At 42.6% G+C, this 24,425-nt stretch overlaps 1 protein-coding gene across 5 annotated transcripts in view; it reads left to right on the top strand.

The window, feature by feature from the left end:
• Window positions 1-20,938, top strand: part of PARL (presenilin associated rhomboid like) — a 56,368-nt gene extending 35,430 nt beyond the window's left edge. Inside the window, exons 5-10 of one of the 5 annotated variants that reach the window (XM_008070692.1) lie at window positions 1,937-2,032; window positions 2,831-2,980; window positions 4,445-4,515; window positions 14,962-15,063; window positions 15,194-15,291; window positions 20,612-20,936. In XM_008070692.1, coding sequence (XP_008068883.1) covers window positions 1,937-2,032; window positions 2,831-2,980; window positions 4,445-4,515; window positions 14,962-15,063; window positions 15,194-15,291; window positions 20,612-20,723 — 629 coding nt within the window. In that variant the 3' untranslated portion in view covers window positions 20,724-20,936. Of the gene's footprint in view, window positions 1-1,936; window positions 2,033-2,830; window positions 2,981-4,444; window positions 4,516-14,961; window positions 15,064-15,193; window positions 15,292-20,611 lie in introns of all 5 variants that reach the window. The other 4 variants (XM_021718875.1, XM_021718876.1, XM_021718877.1 and 1 more) reach the window with 4 other exon arrangements.
• Window positions 20,939-24,425: the final 3,487 nt, after the last annotated feature.

Below are 24,425 nucleotides of genomic sequence, written 5' to 3'. Positions count from 1 at the left end.
TGGAGTGCAGTGGCTGCTCCTGGCCACCGCAGCCTCGACCTGCTGGGCTCTGGCGAAGAATTCTAGGTATTAATAATTTTAGAAAGATGTTAAAACAGCTATCATAGTCCCCACTAATGAGACATCTGATACAACTGATGAAATCAACTTATTAAAATGCAATGAAAGTCCATTTAATGTACTATGGAGAAAGAAAAAAATGCTATCAATTAGGCTATGATAAACCACTAAGTATAAGATGCATCCTAATTTCAGATATTAAAATGGAAAAAACGGCCGGGCTCGGTGGCTCAGCCTGTAATCCCGCGCCTTTGGGAGGCTGAGGTGAGTGGATTGCCTGAGCCCGTGGGTTCGAGACCTCATCTCTACAATAAATCAAAAAATCAGCCGGGCATGGTAGCGCATGCCTGTAATTCCGGCTACTCGGAAGGCTGAGGTGGAAGGATTGCCGGAGCCCAGTAGGTCGAGGCTGCGGTGGCCGGGAGCGGCCACTGCACTCCAGTCTGGGCGACAGAGTGAGACTCCGACTCAAAAAAAATAAAAAATGGGAAAAACGTCTTAGAATCTATGGAAAAGGGTAGCTTCCTTTTCTGTCTAACTCTCAAGTGGGAGAGCAAAAACTGAACAGACTAGAAATGCCAGGACATTCCTATGGACAGACTAGATAGCCAAGAGCCTTGCAGAATGAGCAGATATGAAAACCAAGGGTAGCTCTAAGATATAGCAGCTGGCAGGACTATATAAAGAGTATCTTCTAAAATAAATCCTTTTACCAGAATGCTGGTGGAATAAGTTCTTTACTGTCATTGAAGAAGTTGAAAGTTCTGCTTGCCCATTTCCTAAAGAGAGGAATATATAAATGTTTAAATTCCTTTAATTAATTCAACAAGTAAGAGTGCCTGCTATGTGCAGGAGTGGTGGCAGTTCATAAACTTAATGTATTTTTTGTAGTTTTCAAGAATAACTTAATTTCTTCCCTAAAATGTGACTAGATAATTCTATTACCAAATAAGCCTATTCAGTATATTAATAGTACTAGCAGCATCAACACTTACAGAAAAATGTCATCCAAGTCCCACATGTAGACAATCTTTAAAAGCAGTTGCAAAATCCTTCCAAATTTCTTAATTCTTATGAAATGCCTATTTTTCTCAAACATGTTGACCCTCACCTACATAGATGATCCATAGATGTTTCCATAAGCTTACAATAAGTTTAAGTATCATACCTTTCCCTGAAGAAAAAGAAGTGATATTAGCTTTTCTACTCTTAGCCAAAGAACCTAATTCTATGTATTACTTCTGCCTTTGGCTTGGCCATTATCAAACAGTAGTTATAGATATTACTACTGAGAAGAGTAAACTAGCCTGAAGAAGTAAAATATGAATTTGGGTGAAGGAAGTTAGCTCCTAGAGCATTTGCAATTTTCCAGGAATTCTGTGACTTTATCAACTTGTGTCAATTTTGATACTTTTTTTTTTTTAGTTGGAGTCTCACTAGGTTGCTCAGGCTGGAGTGCTATGGCATGCTCACGGCCACCCCAGCATCGACCTGCTGGGCTTAGGCGATCCACCTCAGCCTTCCAAGTTACTGGAACTACAGACGCACACCACTACACCTGGCTAATTTTTGTGTTTTATTGTAGAGACGAGGTCTCACCAAGTTACACAGGCTGGTTTTGAAGCCCCGGGCTCAGGCAGTCCTCTTGCCTCAGCCTTCCAAAGTGCTGGGATTACAGGCTGAGCCACTGTGCACAGCCAATTTTGATACTTTAAAAGCATTGATATAATTTGCTTTTCTTAGCTCTTTCTCTAACTCTCAGGTATACAGTATTCTTATATAATTGTGGTAGAAAATCTTATTCAGGTGGACTTTAGATCACACTTTATTTGCTTTTATTTTTAACCTCCCTAAATTATAAATATTTATTTTGTAGGTATCATAGCAGCAAATGTTCTTGTTTTCTGTTTATGGAGGGTACCTTCTCTACAGCGAACAATGATCAGATATTTCACATCCAACCCAGCCTCAAGTAAGTCTAACTTGTGTGATTTTATTTTGAAGTAGAGACAATATGAAAGAAATATGCTTTATGTTAGTTAAAATGCTATATATAAAAAAAGTTACTTGTCAACTGCAAGTAAAATCCAGAGGATAGGCTGTAAGCTCCTTGAAGACCGGGACCTGGTCTTTCTTCATGAATCAAGACTTGTGATCACCGTAAGTTTATTCTTTGAGGAGAATATTTATAACTTTATATCTATAATTGAAATAATTTACTCATTCTTTTTTCTAACTAACTATTGCCATAAGACAGGTTGCTTTCATTGAACCGAGAATTTTTATTGGTATTTACTAAGATAGGTTTTTTTTTTTGAGTTGGAGTCTCACTCTGTCACCCAGGCTGAAGTGCAGTAGCACACTCATGGCCACTGCAGCCTCAACCTGCTGCACTCAGGTGATCCTTCTGCCTCAGCCTTCCAAGTAACTGGAACTACAAGCACGTGCCAGCACGCCCAGCTAATTTTTGATTTATTGTAGAGATGAGGTCTCGCTAAGTTGCCCAGGCTGGTCTCAAACCCTTGAGCTCAGGCATTCCTCTCACCTTGGCTTCCCAAAGTGCTGGGATTGTAGGTGTGAGCCACCACACTTGGCCTAAGATGGTTTAGCTGTCTTAAATAAACCATCTTACTTAAGCTTTTAACTAGCTCTGTTTTTGCTTCCCATGTTTCATTTTTTTCACAATAATAACATAGAAAAGTTAGCATAAATAATTTGTATTGGCTGTGTGTTCCGTGATTATCAGACCATGTTTATCTTTCTCTTGCAGGGGTCCTTTGTTCTCCAATGTTACTGTCAACATTCAGTCATTTCTCCTTATTTCACATGGCAGCAAATATGTATGTTTTGTGGAGCTTCTCCTCCAGCATAGTGAACATTCTGGGTCGAGAGCAGTTCATGGCAGTGTATCTATCAGCAGGTAATAGGCTTTAATCTCAGGGCTTTTGAGAGTATAAGCACTCACACCTGTCTGAAGAAGGGACAGAGGGAATGGTTACTGCCATATTTTGCACACAGTGAATTCTTAGGACATATTTGTTTCTCAAATTGTATGTAGAGAAGGGTGCCGCAGACTAGTGGAGCTATTGCCTTTCCGGCGTCTCATTTTGCTGATTTTCTCTTACATGAATTATTTGAATGTGCTTACTTATAAATTAGTCAGAATAAACCAGGGTTAAGCATGTCATTTTTATGTCACTGGGCCTTGATTTCTTTAGCTCAGACCCACTATTTTGCAAATAGTGATTCCCAGACTTTCTAGCTGTCTCAGTCATCTGGGTCTTTGTTAAATAACCTACAGCCAGCTCATTTCTCCCAGCATGTTCAGTTTACGGAAAGCTTCACATCAGAGCTATCCAAAATGATTGTCAAGAATGAGTTTGTTCTGTTTTTTGTAAGAAGATATATTGGCATGGAATCACTTCCTAGTTGTAGTCTTGAAGATGGCATCATTTTCTTATTTCAATTAGGAAATGATAATGTACATTTCTAGGTTTCTAGATGCTGCTAAGTTGACAGTTGGTCTAATTTTACTTACCTCTCTGTAAAATTTATTTAAACAATAAAATGTTAAAAATTTATTTCTAAAATCTTTACATTTAAAAATAGTATATCTGGCAATTGTATTGTGCTGTAGTGAAAAAAACACTGAGCTTGAAGATAGAAGACCTCGGTTCAGATTCTATTTCTGCTACTGACTATGTGATATTGCAAAAATGGCTAAACCTCTTTGGGGATAATGATGCTTCTTATCCTCTCATGACAAGGGATTTTAGAAAGGATTAAATAACAGTGTCTACCACAGGACTGGGGTGGGTGTTAATTGAATACTCACATGTATCTAGTCCCTCAAAAGTAGAAGCTGAGCAGAATCTTTGGCCTGTAAGATAAGCATATTCTTTCCCCAAGCACTAGTTGTGTTGTGGTAGGTACAGAGGGACTCTTTCAGGTGTCATTAATTCCTGCTCCATAGGAAGTTGTCTTTTAAATGAGTCACAGTGACTCAAATGACATTGAAGCCAAGGAGACCTAAAGGATCATCTAGTCTATTGTTCCATCCCAGAGAGTCTGATTTAGTGTGTCAAGACTACAGCCCAGAGAATTCTGAGATAGCTGGTGAGTTTGGGAACTATCTTCTTTCTTCATGTTATAGTTGAGGAAAATGATAACTGAGAGGTAAAATGAATGACCTCATGTCACTCAGAAGGACATACAGTAAATCACTTTTATTTTCCTATAAAATAGCTGAAGTGATAGGCAGGATAAGTATTCTTGCCTGCACCCTAGTCTAATAGAAACCTGTTAATCTGTGCAGAGTGGAGATCAAAAATGGAAACCTTTTTTATATCTCACTTAAATTATTGAAATATGACTTATTTCTTAGGTGTTATTTCGAATTTTGTCAGCTATGTGTGTAAAGTTGCCACGGGAAGATATGGACCTTCACTAGGGGCAGTAAGTATTTTTTTAAATTTTATATTTATTTATACTTAATTTAATTAATTTATTTATTTGAGACTGAGTCCTGCTCTGTTGCCCATACTGGAGTGAAGTGACATGATCATAGCTCACTCACTGCAGTCTCAAACTCCTAGGCTCTAGTAGTTTTCCCACCTCAGCCTCCCAAGTAGCTGGTACTACAGGCACATGCTACTACACCCGATTAATATTTTTATTGTTTGTAGAGACAAGGTCTTGCTAGGCTGCCCAAGCTGGTCTCAAACTCCTAGCTTCGAGCAATCCTTCTGCCTTGGCCTTCCAAAGTGCTGGGATAATAGGCGTGAACCATTGTACTGGCCTGTATTTCTATTTTTTTTTTAATTTTAAATTCATCTTTAAATAATTTTAGACTTAGAAAGCTGCAATATTAATATAAAGAGTTTGCATATATCCTTCACCTTATTGTTAACTAACATTTCAGAGCCACAATACCATTATCAAATTCAAGAAATTAACATTGAAACAATACTATTGACCTCAATAATATTCTACATCTCATCTAAAATGTATACATTTAATCTACATCTAATTTAGAATTTATACATATGTAAAGCTTGGTAAATTTCAGGCTTTAGCTTTTAACTGTTGGTCATTTATATACATTTACTGAAATAAGAGACTATCTCAAAAGGAGTAAGTCAGAACAGTGAGTATCCTGTCCTAATCAAGCAGAGAGCCTAATCTAGCACTGGAAAATTCTAACTAATTGAAGATTTGAATCTGGTACTATATACTCTTATTTGAGTGTCTACTGGGTAGACTGAATTGATAGGCACTGTGCTAGAGCCTGGGGAGATAGCCAGTGAGCAAGATGATCACAAGTCTTGCCGTCGTCTTGCCGTCAGGAGCTTACATTCCGGATGCTTTAAAAAATGTTCGAAAAATGTGTTTTCTTTTTAATGGCAGATTTCTAGGCACATGGAAATTTTAGTAATAGTTCTTTAAGCCGGGCTCGGTGGCTCAGCCTATAATCCCGCACCTTGGGAGGCTGAGGTGAGTGGATTGCCTGAGCCCGCAGGTTCGAGACCCACCTGGGCAACTTGGCGAGACCTCATCTCTACAATAAATCAAAAAAATTCGCCAGGTGTGGTAGTGCGCGCCTGTAGTTCCAGCTACTTGGAAGACTGAGGCGGAAGGATCGCCGGAGCCCAGCATGTCGAGGCTGCGGTGGCCGGGAGCGGCCACTGCACTCCAGTCTGGGTGACAGAGTGGGACTCCAACTCAAAAAAAAAAAAAAAAATAGTTCTTTAAAGACTACACATTTAATTTGCATATATTTAAATACTAATGCACTTGAATGCATTCAAATAGGGGATTTCCTATTTAAAGGAACTCTATAAAGTTTAACTTTGGGAAAATATTCTTACGTAAAATAATCATTCTTAATTTGTGTATTCCTCAGATTTGTTTACACTTAATTTTTCTAATGAGCATTTATCTTGTCCTATGACCTATGACCTACATGCTTTCTTAAGCCCTCTTCTTTTCATTCATGGAATTTTTGGTTTTTTTAAAATATAAAATTTGGTTCTGGTATAATTTATGAATTTCGAATCATATTCTTTGCCCTATTCAACAACTAGGCATCTATTATATGAAGGCAATAAAGACCATTAGGGTGAATCAGAAGGAGACTCAGACTTCAAGTTTAGTTGTGGAGAAAACATACACACATCTAATTCACACTGGGCAAAATAATTCTCTAGAGGACTTTGGGAGTCCTGAGAGTAGGGAGACTTTTCTCATTAGCTGAAAGGATCTGGGAGGACATTTTGATGTTATTTTCATTTTATGGATAATTGAAATCTAAAATTAACAGAGGATGGCAGCATGATATTTTTAATTAGAGTGGGATTAAATTCCAGTTTTGTTATTTACCTGTGATTTCCAGGACATATTACTGAACTTCTTTGAATCTGTTTCCTCATATAAAATGGGGATAACGCCATCTAATTCTAATTTGCAATGCAAGTATATTTAGAGTGCTTACACTGAAAGGAGTACAGAGTAAGAAATGTGGAAGTGGTAGCTCCCATTCAGTCATCAAAATCTTATAGAGTCATGGGAGGATATAAAGTTATTATCCCCAAATACTTGAATTCTTCCTTGGCTAAAATTGAAGAAACTTAAGTTGCTAGGTATAATGGCATTTTTAATGAGAAATCTGGGGAAAAAATTACTGTTGACAAAATTGTTACAAAATATGAAATATTGATTTTATTGGCTTAGTCAATAAGATAAGATGGAGACTATTAAAATATATTTGTCATTTACTTTGGCACTAGGGATTAATAATACTGACTAGTTTCGGTAAGAGTTTTGTTTAATTAGAGCTATACATATGCTGAATCTCATCAAATTACTAGTTAGTAGAAGGAAGCTTTTTTCTAAACAGTCTGCTTTTTTTTTTGAGTGGGCGAATCACTCTGTCACCAGGCTGGAGTGCAGTGGCACGTTGCTCAGAGCCACTGCAGACTTGACCTGCTGGGTTCAGCTGAAACTACTGGCATGTGCCACCACACCTGGCTAATATTTTGATTTATTGTAGAGATGAGGTCTTACCATGTAGCCCAGGCTGGTCTCAAACCTGAAGGCTCAGGCAATCTTCTCACTTCTGCCTCCCAAAGTGCTGGGATTACATACATGAGCCATGACGCTCGGCTTTGTCTGCTTTTTAAAAGTTTTTTTTCTATGAAATGTAACCCTTAATCTCAAAATAGCAGCATTTGTTAAGTGTTTGTTAGAGAAAACGTTTTTCACTTGAAGTCGTTTCTTACAGGCTGAACTTGCTCATCAGCATTATGATGACCTGTTCACTATGACTTCATTGATCTATCATTGACCTAACCTGTACCTAAACTGAATCCTCTTTTTAAGTTAGGAAAGTATCTTTAGTCTCTTCCTTTCGAGGTTATTTTTGTGGAGATGGGGGGAGTCTCTCTATGTTGCCCAGGCCGGTCTTGAACTATCCTCAAGAGATCCACCATGCCTGGCTGGCATTGTTCTTGATATCTTATGCTATATTTTTACTTGTTTCAAACATGTTTGCAATTGTTCATTGAAGCATCTTTATGATAGCTGCTTTAAAATCCTCGTCAGATAATTCTAACATTTATGTCATCTTGGGTGTTGGTATTTATTGATTATCTTTTCTCATTCAAGTTGAGATTTTTACCAGTTCTTGTTATAATTGATTTTCAGTTGAAACCTGAACATTTTGGATATTGTGAGACATTGGATCTTATTTAAACTACTCTTTTAGCAGGCCTCCTCTGACACTGTTCTTACGAAGGAAGGGAGTATGCTAACTCATGACTGCCAGATGGGGCAGAAGCCCAGCTTCCTCACTCAACCGCCTTTGCCTTTTGGGGCATAGTGGTTCTTTTAGGGCAAGATTGGGAGTCCTGGGAGTACAGGCTCCCTAGTGGACCTCTGCTGATATTGGTGTGGCTAGGAGGAACAAGGGTTCCTTGTTACTGTTCCTTTCTACTGATACCACTCTGTTAGGTGTATTGGGCGCTTTGTTACTGCCTGGCAAGGGTATAAGTCCAGGATCCTCACTTAGTCTTTGCTGATGGGAGTTGGGTCACGGTTTTTTCAAAATTGTTATTGTCTAAAAAGTTCTCTTTTGCTAGGCTACCCTTTCTTGGTCCTTAGCTAGAGGGAAGATTTGAACTATATGAGCCAAAAGAAAGTCCAGGAATACAATGAAAAACTATTACTATGATAGATTTGAAGATTAGATAGATATAGAAAATTGCTTAAGAGATAAGTAAAAGGCTAGCTGTGCATGTCAATTAAAAGTATGTAATCAGTGTTTGTAAACATTATTGATGGAGAGCAAAAGATCTTCACCTCTAACTATGGATCCAGACCTCTTGGGTTTACTTGGATCAGGGTTCATGACTCCCTAAAATTGTATTTAAAAATATGTATGAATGAGAATTTTTCCTGAGGAGAGAAGGGACTATTTTCATTAATTAGATTCTTAAAAGCTGACTAGAAAAAGTGAAAAATCTCTACATGGGAGTAAGCCCAAATGGTCAAAAAACAAGTTGTGATTTTTTAAAAACATATAAATATGTTTAAATTTGTATAAAAGTCACATTGAGAAAGTTCTAGAAGGATAATGGAACTACCTTTTAAAAATAAGTACAGTAAGTTATAGTCACAAAGACTGGCTTTACATATAATTGCACAGATAATGGTAATTTTGTTTAATAGATAGGGAATAATTGTCATCTGTGGAAAAGTAGGGGAACTGCACAGAATTTTAATGGTCTTTCATGTCAGCTAACAAGTGATATTTGCTTCATTTGGGGGGAAAGTAAAATTTTTTTTTTTCCTTCCAGAAAATAAGGTTTCAGCTTGATTTCTTCTGAAATTTGAGTTGGGTTTTTTAGGGTTTCTTTAAAAATAAACTTAGGGTATTAAAGTTACGCATATACCTTGAAGCCTAGCGGGTGATAGGCTGCTGTTCAGGCTTACTTTCAAATTCTTAGTGACATTGACATCTACTCTGCTTAATGCAGTGCTTGCTGGATTTGGGGGCAGATATTGAAATAACAACTAGAATAAATCTTTCAGAGTAAATACAAATATGGCCAGTGTAACATGTTATACCCCAGGGGAACCATGACCTAGCAAGTATTGTGGGGAAATAAGCCACCGCCTTTTCAGATGGTTCTGATGTCCTGTTGCTGTGACTCACTTAGGACGGGGAGTGGGAACAGGGAAAGGTGAACAAATCATGGAAGCTATATGTTGGTGTATGTGTATTTCCACACAAGCAGTGATTGCCCTATTAAGGGAAGTCAGGATTTCAGAAGAACTGCATGTGTTAAAATTACAGACTTTTGCACAGAAGCCAACTTGGCCAGTATACAATAGCAGTTGATATTAAGTGTAGAATATAGAATTCTGACTCCTGCCCCTCACTCTCAGTTGGCACGCACCACCACATCCAATCTGTTGCTGTAATATGTCGCTGTGGTGATTGTTCTTTCACCTTTTCAGCCTGGGCACTGGATTGTCTCTGTCCATTTACCTTGATTCAGGTCTTGGGATCCCCTTTAGAGGGATGTCTGTGCTGTCCTCTGTCTTGCAGTCACTCTGACTTACTCCTAGGAATGCAACTTGAGCTGGTTTCTCTGTTTATACCAGTTGGCAATTACATAGTTAGGGGCTGGAGACATGTGGGATCTCTGGGACGCTTTATAATTTCTTTCAAGTAGTAGTAATTCCTAAAACATAAGACAATGGTATATTCTGAAGCAACCCTTCAAACAGAATACACTAAGTAAACAGTTGGTGATTAGGAGAGGTAGGTGCTGTTTTTCAGAAATCACCTTTTTAATGTGAAAAGGTAGGAGTTTTTCCTACCTTTTAACTATAAGGGCTTCTTTTAACATTGCATCTGTAAAACTTGCAGAAAATAATACAAAGGACTCCCATGTAGTCTTTTTTATTCTTTCTTTTGTTTTGTTTTTTTTAATTTTGAATCAGGGTCTCACTCTGTCATCCAGGCTGGAATGCAGTGGCACAGTCACGACCTACTTCAGCCTTGACCTCCTAGGATCAGGTGATCCTTCCACCTTATCCTCCCCAGTAGCTGGGACTATAGGCCTGCACCTCTGCATACAACTAATTTATGTAGAGATGTGGTTTGAGCTATGTTGCCTAGGCTAGTGTCGAATTCCTGGGTTCAAGCAATCCTTCTGCCTCAGCCTCCCAAATTGCTGGGATTACAGGAGTGAGCTATCACACCTGGCCAAGTCTTTTTTTAAAAAGCAAGTAACTCAGGTTTACTAATTAACATACAAAAAACTGCATATATCTAAAGTTTATAATTTGGTAAGCTTTGACATGTAGACACTATGAAACTATCACCACATTCAACATCATACTCATCATGGTTTCTTGGTTGCTCCTTGTAGTCATTCCTTACTGTCCCTCCCCAGTCCCTAGGCAACAATTTACCTACTTTCTGTAAAAATAAATTAGTTTGAGCCGGGCGTGGTGGCTCATGCCTGTAATCCTAGCACTTAGGGAGGTGGAGGCGAGAGAACTGCCTGAGCCCACGGGTTCAAGACCAACCTGGACAACTGGGCGAGACCTGTCTCTACGATAAACAAAAAAATTAGCTAGGTGTGGTGGTGCTTGCCTGTAGTTCCAGCTACTTGGAAGTCTGAAGCAGAAAGATTACCTGAACCCAGCAGTTTGAGGCTGTGATGGCCGTGAGTGTGCCACCACAAAATGATGAATTAGTTTTCAAATGGAATCATACAGCATATAGACTTTTTTGCTGTTGTTGCCATGCCTTCATTTACTTTATATAATTACCTCGAGATTCATCTATGTTGTGTATATCAGTAATATTCTTTTATATTGAGGAATATTTCATTGTATGAGTGTACCATGTTGTGTTTTCCTTTCACTTTATGATGGACATTTGGGTAGTTTCTAGTTTTTGGCTTTTACAAAAAAAAAAAGAAAACTGTGAACATTTGTATACAACTCTTCGTATGGACATATGCTTTCATTTCTCTTGGGTAAACAACTAGGAGTGGAACATTTACACCATATGGTAGATACATGTTTAACTTTTAAGGAACTGACAAACTGTTTTCCAAAGTGGTTATAGTATTTTATAATACTTTCCCACCAGTAGTGTGTGAGTACCAGTTTCTTTGTATCTTCACCAGTACTTGGTATGGTCGGTCTTTTAAAAATTTCTAAAGCTGGATAATTTCCATAGCCTTTCTTTGTTTTTGATGCCATCAACAATTTTAAACAGTGCAGGCCAGTTATTTGATAGAATGATATCTTAGTGGGATTTTAATTTTCATTTTCCTAATGACTAATGAAAAATTGTTTTCTTATTGTTTGTGACATTCTTTATATGTTTTTGACATATATCCTTTATCAGATGTATGACATGCAAATATTTTCTCTCTGCCTGTGTGTTGCCTTTTTTTCTCTGTGTAATGTCTTTCAAAGAGTATAAGTTTTTCATTTGTATTGACTCCAATTTCTTAATTTATTCTTTTATGGATCATGGTTATGGTGTCATAGTTAGGAAATTTTTATCTAATCCAAGGTCGCAAAGATTTTCCTTCTATGTTTCCTTTTTTTTTTTTTTTTGAGTTGGAGTCTTACTCTGTCACCCAGACTGGAGTGCAGTGGCCGCTCCCGGCCACCGCAGCCTCGACCTCGTGGGCTCCGGTGATCCTTCCACCTCCGCCTTCTGAGTAGCCGGAATTACAGGCGCGCACTACTATGCACGGCTAATTTTTTGATTTTATTGTAGAGATGAGGTTTTGCCTGCCCAGGTGGGTCTCGAACCCCGGGCTCAAGTAATCCACTCACTTCAGCCTCCCAAAGGCACAGGATTACAGGCTGAGCTACTGACCCCGGCCCTCCTATGTTTTCTTCCAGAAGGTTTTTATTTTAGGTTTTACATTGAAGCCTGTGTTTCAGTTTAAAAGACCTCTAGGCCAGGCTTGGTGGCTCAGCCTGTAATCCCAGCGCTTTGGGAGGCCGAGATGAATGGATTGCTTGAGCCCAAGGGTTCGAGACCCTCCTGGGCAACTTGGCTAGACCTTATCTCTACAATAAATCAAAAATTAGCCGGGCGTGGTAGCGTGTGCCTGTAGTTCCAGCTACTCGGAAGGCTGAGGCGGAAGGATTGCTGGAGCCCAGCAGGTCGAGGCTGCAGTAGCCGGGAGCGGCCACTGCACTCCAGTCTGAGTGACAGAGTGAGACTCGAACTAAAAAAAAGAAAGAAAAAGAAAAGGCCTCGAAATATTTTTGACCGAGATTCATCCACATTTCATTCATCATTTTCTCTTTATATCATATTTTTTTCATTTGAGGATAGGGTTCATATATTATGCCCTTCTGCCTCTACATACTTCAGCATATATTTCCTAAGAACACAAATATCCTTATTTATCCTGTAGTGCAGTTATCACATTCAAGAAATTTAACATTGATATAACACCTTCATCTACAGTTCTTATCCCAGTTTTTAAAATTGTCCCAATAATGTCCTTTATAGTTATTTTCTCCCTTGCCTAAAACCATGTGTTGCCTTTAGTTGTGATGTCTCTTTGGTCTCCTAAAAGCTGGATAATTTCCATAGCCTTTCTTTGTTTTTGATGCCATCAACAATTTTAAACAGTGCAGGCCAGTTATTTGATGGAATGCCTGTCAACTGGGTTTGTCTATTTCCTCATGACTAGATTCAGATTATGTATTTTTGGTTGGAAAATTACTGAAGTGGTGGTGTGTCCTTCTCAGACATCACAGCTTAGAGGTACTTGATGTTCATTTGTCCTTTGCTGGTGGGGATAATTTTGGTGAATAGTTAAAGTGTTGTCCAGCTTCTCTACTGTAAAGTTATTTTTCCTTTTTAAGCTAATAATTTGTGAGAAGATACTTTGAGATTATTTAACTGTCTTGCTCATCAACCTCCTCCCTCCTCTACTACCCAGAAATTGCATCCATTGATTATTCTAGCTTGAATCGGTTTTTACTTGAGGGCTGTGGCCAGGGTGAAGGTATCTACCAAATTAGCTTTCCCTAACATTAATGTCTTCCATAACTGTGGCTCACTTATTAATGCTAGGAAATTAATGTTGCTATGATAGTATTAACTACAGACTATATTGGAATTTCCCCAGTTTTTTCATGTCCTTTTCTTACTCCATGGCGTTGAATTGCCTTGCTTTCTTAGTCTTCTCCAGTCTGTGACAGTTTCTCAGATTTTCCTTGTCTTTCGCACCCTTGATACTTTTGAAGATTGGGGGGAAGATATCTTGTAGACTGTGCCTCAGGGGAGTTTATTTTTAATAGTTGACTAAGGTTTGTCTCTGCTGTGAACTGTGGTAGAGGACAGGCTGCGTTAAAGCGCCTGCCGCCTCTGCTCTCTCCCTCTTCATCAGCCACACTTAGCTTCTCTATATTCTTCTGCTGGGGTGTGTTCGTTACCCTCCAGGCGTGGTCCGGTTATTTATTTATTTTTGAGTTAGGGGCTGGGTCTCACTCTGTCGCCCAGTGGAGTGCTGGAATGCAGTGGCATGATCACAGCTCACTGTAGCCTCCAATTCCTGGGCTCAAGTGATCCTTCTGCCATAGCCTCCCAAGTAACTGGAACTACAGGCGTGAGACACTGCACCCAGCCTTCCAGGCATGAGCCACTGAGCCCAGCCTGCCGGGCGTGGTTTATACTATTTTTCTGCCTGGAACACTCTTCCCATCTCTTCCTCCTCTGCATGGCCCACACCTGGTTACCTGCCATGCAGAGCTTGATGTCACTTATTAACCCTGAGCTTTCCCTCCCCTGTGTTGTTCTGACATGCTGTACTTCTCTATAACTATCCCATTTTGTTGTTTTTACTTATTTAGGTCTTTTCTGCCATTCTGTGAGCTCCATAAAGGCAGAGACTGTAGATCTTGTTCACCTCTGTATCCCTAGCATCAAGCATAGAGCCTGCTACATGGTATGACTGAAGTATTTGGATGAATGATTATCCTGAGATTTAATGTAAACTGGAGATTATGACCCAGTTCTTCAAATATGACGCCGTTTAGAGGAATTGGAACATGTCTAACATGAAGAGGGTTAAATTAGCAGAATTTATCCAAGAGAAATTTGATAGCCATTATAAATTTAAATTATGAAGATTATATAGGAACCAGGAAAAACACATATTAAAAAAACTAAAAGTTTACACAGTGATTATAACTGTTCAACTCTAAGAAGAATCGTTGATTTGCAGATCCTAAGGTCGTGGGCTTGGGTTCCAGGTTTTTGTTCTATAGTAAGAGGTTGTTGGGGGAGGTGTTCCTCTGGCAGATGGATACATGTGTGTCCCTGGGCCATGCTGGGGGTGGGGTGCGACTCAAACAGAGCCACCAGGTAAACACAGCACACTTTCCTGGAGCATAGCCTTTGCTCACCGGTTTCAAGGAAAATAAATTTTTAAGATGAAACATACTTGGAAGAAATTTCACGCACATGGGTTTCTTTGGGCAAATTCATGCTCACTTTCTCTGGCTAGGGAGCTTTGTTGGAGAAGTTTAAGAAGTTACTTCTTAGGTGAGATGGTGCATGTGACACATGTAGCGCTGTCCCTGCGGTTCGTGAAGCAGTCACAGGCTGCTCGTTCCACATCTTGCTGCCCTGTATTGGCGGTCAGTCTTCCTAAGTGATTATTGTGTGAAGGACCTGGAGCTCCCGTGCCTGATACTGCGTAACTTTAGTAACTGAAAGCCTTTGAGTCACATTTGTGCTCCCCTAGAAATGTGCGGTATATAAACTTTGTGGGAAAAGTGCAGCTTCTTTAGACGCTGTAGCCACACTGCGTTTCCTGTTTTCCCCACTGTGTTACTTTGCAGTCTGGTGCAATCATGACCATCCTTGCAGCTGTCTGCACTAAGATCCCAGAAGGGAGGCTTGCCATTATCTTCCTTCCGATGTTCACGTTCACGGCAGGGAATGTAAGTATTTTTATGAAGCGAAGTTCTGGTGATGTTTTCTCATTGACTAAATTCTACCCCTTAAGTTAGAAATGTCAGTACTGGAGGAATTCACGTTTTACTACTTCTGTTCTCTCTTGCTGGCTTTCAGGCCCTAAAAGCCATTATTGCCATGGATACAGCGGGAATGATCCTGGGATGGAAATTTTTTGATCATGCAGCACATCTTGGGGGAGCTCTCTTTGGAATGTAAGTTTAACAGATGCTAACCTGCTTCCTCAGGTCATGCACTCCCCCACCCTCCCCTGTCCTCCCCCATCCTGCCCTTTTCCTCCCCCATCCTGCCCTTTTCCTCCCCCATTTCTCTCCCCCTTCCCTCTCCCCTTTCCCTCTCTGCCTTCCCAAGGCAGAGTGAGACATGGTAGAAGCAGAAAAAGGTGGGGCTGGGAGGGTGAGGAAACCTCAACCAAACGAGGGGGCCATGAGGATGTCAACCCTGTCCCTGCCTTGCTCATTCATAGAAACAGTCTGTGCCTTTACCCTACCTTAGCCTTAAAGTTACCCCAACTCCTTACCTGTTGTCATTCCCAGCCCCTCTTAAAGACTGCTGCCTGGCCCCCAATCTGTGCTGTCATCTCCTTTTCCTGCTCTCAGGCTTTCTTGCCCTCCTCTTCCTGCCTGGTGTCCCACCTGCCACCACTGACCTCTGTCTCACCAGTGCTATGCAGACGCTCTGAGCTGGCAGAGCCATTTCTCTGCCTGCACTGAGTGTGGAAGGGAGTGCTCCATGACTAGGGTAGAGACCGGGAACCATAACCAACATGGACCACTCCCTAAGCATAGATAGCTCTTATGTGCAGCACCAGGCTAGTTACTTTTTGTCTACTATTATGATTCCCATTTTACTGACGGGAAACTCAGGCTCAAAAGTGATCTTCCTCAGGCCAGATAGCTGATAAATAGCAGAGCCGAAATTTAAACCCAGATCCATAGCCACACTGTCATACCATTTTGAAGACAAATAGCATGGTGGCTATAAGAGCTTCCATGCTCAGACAAAGGGATTTTGCCAGAAACATAGTTTAGTAGCCAATCCGTCTTGGAAATAGCCTCAGGACTCTTGGAGCCCAGCTGACCCTAGAGACCTTTCAGCAGAGGTCTTGTCTCTGATGGCTGGATCCCCTGGCAACCTTTTATTGACTAAACATTGCCTTTTGCCCTTACTTGGTTTTTATTTTGTTTCAAAAACTTAAGTTTTGTAATTTAAAAGAGTAGAAATATCTATTCTAAGGGAAGCAGTTTTGCCCAGTAGGCGGCAGAACTAAATGCCATTATGCCATTTATAATCTTCAGTGGTGATTAAAGAGTACATATGCAAGTTCTAGTTCTAAGAACAGCACATTATAAATAGTAGAAACTGACCTGATGCTACAATATGAGAGACACAAAGACTTAGGAAAGGGGTTCTGTTTTATGAACTCGGCATTGATCTAGATTTTTCCACATATATACTTTAAGGATTTTCTCGCCAGCAAAGTTTTATTCTCCTGAACCATAATTAGATGACCTTTTTCCATTCTGAAAATAATTGAATCAAATGCATTTAAGTCCAGGATCCAAGTGGTGGAGAAATCCTTTTCCTTTGTGGTTTCTAATTTCAGCTCCTTTTCATTTGCTAGATCTCAGTCACACCCCAAATTCATCTTTTCTAACATTCTTTACTCTAGATTTAGAAATCTAAAATCTTTTATTTTTATTTTTTAAGTGCCGTGATGTTGATTACAATGATTCCATTAGCATCCACTTGTGCATTTCCCTGATTTAATATCTCTGACCAGATCTTACAGCTGCACATTTACTTTTGCAGTAATGGTAGCTGATGGGTATTGAATATATGGGGACATCAATTCTCATAGAATTCTATGAAGGAAGGGCTAATTTAATATTCTTAAAATCCTGTGAGGTGGCCAGGTACAGTGACTCACGCCTATAATCTTAGCACTTTGGAAGGCTGAGATGAGAGGATTGCCTGGGCCCACAGTTTGAGACCAGCCTGGGCAACTTGATGAGCCCTCATCTCTACAATAAATTAAAAAAAAAAAATCAGGCAGGCATAGCGTGTGCCTGTGGTTCCAGCTACTTGGAAGGCTGAGGTGGAAGGATCACCTAAGCCCAACAGGTCGGGGCTGTGGTGGCCAGGAACATGCTACTGCCCTCCAGCCTGGGTGACAGAGTGAGACTCCAACTCAAAAAAAAAAAAAAAAAAAAAAATTCTGTGAGGTATTTTATTTTACAGATAAAGAAGCTACTTTTAAAAAGTAATTTGTCAGCCGGGCGTGGTAGTGCGTGCCTGTAGTTCCAGCTACTTGGAAGGCTGAGGTGGAAGGATCGCCGGAGCCCAGCAGGTCGAGGCTGCGGTGGCTGGGAGCGGCCACTGCGCTCTAGTCTGGGCGACAGAGTGAGACTTCAACTCAAAAAAAAAAAGTAATTTGTCCAAGATCACACAGCTAATAACTGCCAAGCTGGAGTTTCTGAATGAGCACTGGGTATTGGGTTGCTGCTATAAGAAAGGGCACCTCAGAAATCAGTCATTCTGAAGTATTTTCCTAACTTTAGCTAAATGACCAGTTTCATTCAGATTTGTGAATATAATCAAAACTGTGTACCTGCAAGATTAAAATATTTGACTTTTTGCTTGAAATAAGTAGGCTAAAATGATTTGGGAAAACATTAATGGAACCTTCTTAACAAGTGATTCATTTCTTCTGAAAATTTTTATAATTGCATTTGAATCTTAGGGTTTTCCTTTTTCTCTTGCTCTGAACTCACCAGATTCAATCCAGCAACAGCATGTTGAAAAAAAAAAAGTGAATAAATTGACCTATTTTACTTTAAGCACAATTTGTTACATGCCTATTAATTTCTTATTTTATTTTATTTTATTTTTTTTTTGAGTTGGAGTCTCACTCTGTTGCCCAGACTGGAGTGCAGTGGCCGCTCCCGGCCACTGCAGCCTCGACCTGCTGAGCTCCAGTGATCCTTCCAAGTAGCTGGAACTACAGGCGCGTGCTACCATGCCTGGCTGATTTTTGATTTATTGTAGAGATGAGGTCTCGCCAAGTTGCCCAGACAGGTCTCGAACCCGTGGGCTCAAGCAGTCTACTCACCTCAGCCTCCCAAAGGCACGGGATTACAGGCTGAGCTTTTAAAATGCCTTTTTTCTGCTAGGCGTGGTGGCTTACACCTCTAATCCCAGCAATCTGAGAGGTAGAGGCAAGAGGATTGCCAAATTAGCTGGGCATGGTGGCGCATGTCTGGTGGTTCCAGCTACTTGGAATGCTAAGGTGGAAGGATTGCCTGAGCCCAGCAGGTTGAGGCTATCGTGGCTGTGAGTGTGCCACTGCACTCAACCTGGGCAACAACAACAAAAAAGCCTTTTTTTCTTTCTATAAATTAGCTGACTGTTTTCTTTGTTTTAAATTTTTTGATGGTAACTTGTTTTTGTTTTTGTTTTTGTTTTTTTGAGTTGGAGTCTCACTCTGTCGCCCCGACTGGAGTGCAGTGGCTGCTCCCGGCCACTGCAGCCTCAACCTGCTGGGCTCCAGCGACCCTTCCGCTCAGCCTTCCAAGTAGCAGGAATTACAGGCATGTGCTACCACGCCCAGCTGATGTTTTAATTTAGTGTAGAGATGAGGTCTCGCCAAGTTGCCCAGGTGGGTCTCAAACCTGCGGGCTCAGGCAATCCGCTCACCTCAGCCTCCCAAAGGCACGGGATTACAGGCTGAGACACTGAGCCTGGCTGATAACTATTTTTATAATCAGATTTTAACTATATTTAGTGAATATTAAGCTTTAGGTACAAATCAAGCCCTTTAATTTAAAAATTACACATTCAGAACATTTTTTTAAATGTTAAACTATTAACTGCTATTCTGATCTAATTTAAGTCAAACGGCATTTTTTTTTTTCAGTCAGGTGCCTGGAAGATGCAAAATCAATAAAATCTGGTCTCTGTCTCAGAAAACATGAAATCTGTTTAAATAAAGGATTCAGTAACAGAAGCTTTCCTTCACTGCCATTCCCAGAAGCCTTGCCGGCCTTCCCCTCCCAGCCAGTTACACTTGCAGCCTGTGCTGCCCAGGGCTACGGCGCTGGGAGCTTCTCCGTGGCAGGCTCTGTGCTCCTCAGCTCAGAGGAGATGCTGCTGTGGGATAGCACAGCAGTTAGGGCCCAGGCTGCAGTGTCACATTTGGGTTCTGACCTCAGTCTGGTGATTCCTAGTTGTGGAGCCTGAACAAGTGAAGTCAGGAATCCTCCCAGTACTCCCACCTCCTGGGCTCATGGCTTCACTGCCTTGGGACAGCTTTTTTTTTTTTTTTTTTGAGTTGGAGTCTCACTCCATCACCCAGGCTGGAGTACAGTGGCACGCTCACAGCTACCACAACCTCGACCTGCTGGGCTCGGACGATCCTGCCTCAACCTTCCATGTAGCTGGAACCACAGGCACGTGCCACCACACCTGGCTAATTTTTGATTTATTGTGGAGACGTGATCTCTCCATGTTGCTCAGGCTGGTCTCAAACCCCTGAGCTCAGGCAGTCCTCTCATCTTGGCCTCCCAGAGTGCTGGGATTACAGGCTTGAGCCACCACGCTCGGCCTTTGGGGCAGCTTTTAACGGGAGAATGAGGATGGCAACTACTATACCTTAAAGGATGGACAGAACTTGGATGAGCGACCCACCTTTTGAATAGCTTGTTAGGAAACTGGCAAAGGCATGTAAGCTGTTACAGTCATGGTTATTAATGCTGATACTGACACTTTAGAGCATTGATTTAGGCTGACCTGCAGCCTGGCCTGCAGGGAGTCCTTAAGCAACCACTTAGAAGCTACTAGCACCTTACTTTCTTTCAGACTCAGTTCCCTCTTGCTGTAATAGAAAAAGTGTGACATCACTTGTAGGCATGAAAGCAGGAGTAATGCACTTCTAGGCATGAAAGCAGGAGTAATGCCTGTGACTGACTTACACATTGTAGAATGTTCACCCATAACCTGTCTTACTCAACCTTTGTATACACTGTGTATGTTGTGTGTGTAAGAGAGATAGCATCTCACTCTTTTGTCCATGCTGAAGTGCAGTGGCTTGGTCATAGCTCACTGCAGCTTTGAACTTTTGGGCTCAAGGGATCTTCCTACCTCAGCCTCCTGAGTACCTGGGACTACAGGTACTTACCACCACACCCAACTTGGTTTTTTAAAAAAATATTTTGTAGAGACGAGGTCTTACTATGTTGCCTGGGCTGGTTTCAAACTCTTGGGCTCACGTGCTTCTCCCCCCTCAGACTTCCAAAGTTCTAGATTTACAGACGTGAGCCACTGTGCCTGGGCTACTCTGTATATTAAAGCTAAGCCATTTGTCTCTATAAAATTAATCAGTTGTTTTAATACGCTGCATGGTAAATGGCAGTGGCATTAGATTTTAAAAATGTCAACTTGATAGCATCATGGTACTTAGCATTTATATGTCACACTGTTTGAATGTCGGACCCATTGTGTTTTTCTTTTCTCCAGATGGTATATTACGTATGGTCATGAACTGATTTGGAAGAACAGGGAGCCTCTAGTGAAAATCTGGCATGAAATGAGGACTAATGGCCCCAAAAAAGGAGGTGGCTCTAAGTAAAACTGGGACTGGACAGTACCGATGCATCTGGCCTGTGCTGCCTGAGAGCCCGGGAACACGTCGGCCTGGAGTGACCACACCTGCGCTCCTACCTGGAAGATGCCGGCATCTGGCCTCCAGTGTTTTCAGCAGTGTCTCCTGGTCCATGTCTTTTTAGAAAGTGAATTATGGCAAAGTTGTGAAATAAAGGTTTATATCTCCAGTTTGTAAGCAGAGGGGCTGGCCTGGCTCTTGCTTCGGGTGGCTGCATGACATCGTTTGAGCCGAGACCTGGGGAAAGAGCACCTTGAAAAGCTGGTCCCCACATGAAGGTGCTGGTCCGCTGGCCTCCCAGCCCCTGCGTCTGGTGTTCTCTCTTCCTTCCCTGCCCCTTCCCTGGTTTGCTGACAGTTAAAAGTCAAGAGTGCCTTCTCTCTGGCTTAATTTGAAATGATAGCTGCAGTGTTTTCTAAATTTTCTTAAGAAAGGTAATGTTAGCTGGGCTTGGTGGCTCAGCCTGTAATCCCCTGCTTTGGGAGGCTGAGGTGAGAGGACTGCCTGAGCCCGCAGGTTCGAGACCCGCCTGGGTAACTTGGCGAGACCTCATCTCTGCAATAAATCAAAAAATCAGCCAGGTGTGGTAGCGCGTGCCTGTAGTTCCAGCTACTTGGAAGGCTGAGCAGAAGGATCGCTGGAGCCCAGCAGAAGGATCGGCTGGGAGTGGCCACTGCACTCCAGTCTGGGCGACAGAGTGAGACTCCAACTCAAAAAAAAAAAAAAGCAAGGTAATGTTTTCTGGCAATGAGTGGCATGTACAAAAACCTATTTTTAGATTTTGCTTTCTAGGTTAAAATTGTAGATAAATTAAGAGGCAGAAGGAAGTGACTTGCATAAATTCAGACTTGACTCTGAGCTGAATCGCCTGTTCTGTTTGAAAGCATACGTTCTAATTGAAGCGTCAAACTGAAATAGATGGTGGTCGGCATCGTAGCGTCACTGTCGTGAATTCATGCTGCCCTTGTGATTGAGAATTCCGTCGAGGAAATGCAGTTTGAGACTTTGTTTTTCTTGAACAGATTTATAGGAGAGTCTGTAGTCTTTTGGTTGCCTCAGAACGTTGTAACACATCTGCACCTTGCACTGGGAGAAGGAAGGCCCAGACGTCAGCCTTGCCTGGCTAACTGCCCCAGGTTGCACACCACTGAGTCATCGCGGGCTTTTTGGAAAGAAGTAGGAACCAGGTTGCTGAGAACGGAATGGCAGCACGTGCCCGGCACATAGGAATTGTCCAGTGTCTGACACGTCCTCATAGCATTTTTCCACCAAGCTGGACTTGTCTCTACTATGAAATACCAGTTACTCTTACCAGGCAGAGGACAGTATCCTAAGTCAGTGTCACTTCTAAGAATTTTCTTAACCCAGCCCTCAATTTCCCAGCAAGGAAACAGGATGGACATGGGGTGGAGGTCACTGTCCAAGGTCACACTGCTTTGCTCTGACATTTCTGAGCCTTAGGCCAACAGTCCTGTGACATGGAGATGAGGCGAGATGGGACAGAAAGCTGAGTTTATACGGGCATTCCCTGTAGAGGCCAAAATCAAGTAGGTTCATGTCTTGCTTTGGGCAGACCAGAAAAAGAGGCAGTCTCTCTTCTGTCCCTGCTTTGGGACAGGGAAGGAGTGTCAGGAGTCCCCAGAGCACCTTTGTCTATAAAATCCATTAATGCTGGAGCCTCTGTCCCCTGCGCGTGGCCCAGAGAGATCAGGGCCTAGCTCTGGCCGCACAGCCATACTGTCCACAACACTGACAGCTGGCCGCTCCTCGTTGCCCACTAGGGTGTCACTTTCTCGTCTGGCTTCTCTGCTGACTCAAACACTGCCGCCAAGACCGTGCTCACCCTGGCCCGTGAGCCTCTTGGGGTGGGGCTGGGTCCAGGAATGCGTCTTGGCTGTCTCGCCTTAGTCCACACACACGTCCTGTGTGCACCCAGTTATCTGTTCAGAAGCTTCTGAGCTCCAGACCCACTGCGTATCTCCATACTCTTAGTACGCTGCAACGCATGTAAGGTTCCAAGTGCTGGAACGTACTGCATAGGCACCTCCTGTCACTGAAACTGGAAACTTGGGAGCCATTCTAGGTTTCTGTCTCTTTTTAAGAGATGGAGGTCGATGCTGGGGTGGCCGTGAGTGTGCCACTGCACTCCTGTCTGAGCGGCGAAGTGAGACTCCAAAAAAAAAAGATGGAGGTCTTGCTATGTTGCCTGGATTGGTCTTGAACTCCTGGGCTCAAGTAATCTTCCACTTCAGCCTCCCAAAGTGCTGGGGTTTTAGATGTGAGCTGTATGGCACCCGGCCTGATTTTCCTCTCTTGCCTCTTATTTCTAGAGTCCAGCCCTACCTGCCCCCTCCCAGTGCCTGTGCCTTAACGTAATTCCTCGTCTCTCCAGTCCCTGGATTGTTCTCCCAGCTGGTCTCTAAAATGTCCTTGCACTTCTCCGTGTGGCTGCCAGAGCACTGCAAGCATTCCAGTCATTCCCTTGTCACCTCCGAAAAACCTATTAGTATGGCCACTAAGGCCCTCCATGGTCTGATCTCTGCTACCTCAGCTGAACCCACATCCCCTGTGCCCGCCTGCCCACCTGGCCCAACCACCCTCCTCACAAGAGGCGGGGAGTCAGTTCCTTGTGCCTTGTCCCTCCTTACCCAGTCCTGGCTTTGTCCATTCTACCACACTTACTTCCACATCTGTCACCATCTCACTAAACCTCCCGAAAGGTGCCCAGTGTCATTTCCAGCACATAGTAAGTGCTCTTTCACTGTTTGATGAATGCAGTAGTAAAAAGAGATGTTCTTTTTTTCCCTGCAAGTCAGAGTTAGTCACTAAGCATCATCTGCCAGGCTGGCTGAGCCGGGACCCTGGCCACAGTTCACTAAGGCAACTTGCTCATCTTCCTGTTCTTCCCTGTACACGAGGCTGCCCGCCTGCTGCCTGCTGGGCCTTGGCCTGGCCTGCTCAACCGACCTGCTGCCACTCAGGGCAGGTGGCATGTCCCTTTGCTATGGCTTCACGCTAAGGCAGGCCATGTTTCAGGCGATGAGTCTGTTTTCTGACTGGCCAGGGCAGTTCTGCAGTCGTCTTCAGAGGTGCCGACTGGATACCCTCCAAGCACGGCCTGGAGATGGAGCTCTGGGTAATCAATGCTGTTTGAACGGTGTTAGCAGTAGTTGGGCTGCAGTGTATGCTGCGGGCATGTGTTCTATTCAGGAAGCCTCTGAGAGTGGCCAGGGAGTCGTTTCTGCTACCCTGCCCTGCGCTAAAGAGACCTCTTAGCCTGGAGCTTTATTCAAACCGAGCTCTGCCTCACAGCGACCACGCATGCACAGGAGGGAATATAACTTCATAGCACAGTGGCCAGAGTTTTGTAGCCGCTGTATAAAACGAAGGTATCTGTGGCCATGCTTCACAATCAGGGGTTTCAGAACCCAAGGGAAGGTCAGCGGCTAATGCCAACTCTGAGTGAAAATTGGATTGGCTGTCACAAACGTAGACCAGCACCCTGAAGGCGGGTAGGCGGTGGCTTAGGCTGATGCAAGCACGTGTTCTCTGCTCGGGAAGCGTGGCCCCACGTCCTCCCTGGAAGACCCCGGCTGCTGCCCCTGCCCCCTGCCCGCTGAGTCCCCGCGGTGCCGCCGCGCACCGATGCAGCGGCCGCGGGGCGTCCCC

This window comes from Carlito syrichta, unplaced genomic scaffold (genome assembly GCF_000164805.1).
Source record: "Carlito syrichta isolate Samal-C Ts95f unplaced genomic scaffold, Tarsius_syrichta-2.0.1 Scaffold313936, whole genome shotgun sequence".
Lineage (NCBI taxonomy): Eukaryota > Metazoa > Chordata > Mammalia > Primates > Tarsiidae > Carlito > Carlito syrichta.
The sequence above is the reverse complement of the archived record's forward strand: the minus strand, read 5'-3'. Positions and strand labels throughout refer to the sequence as shown.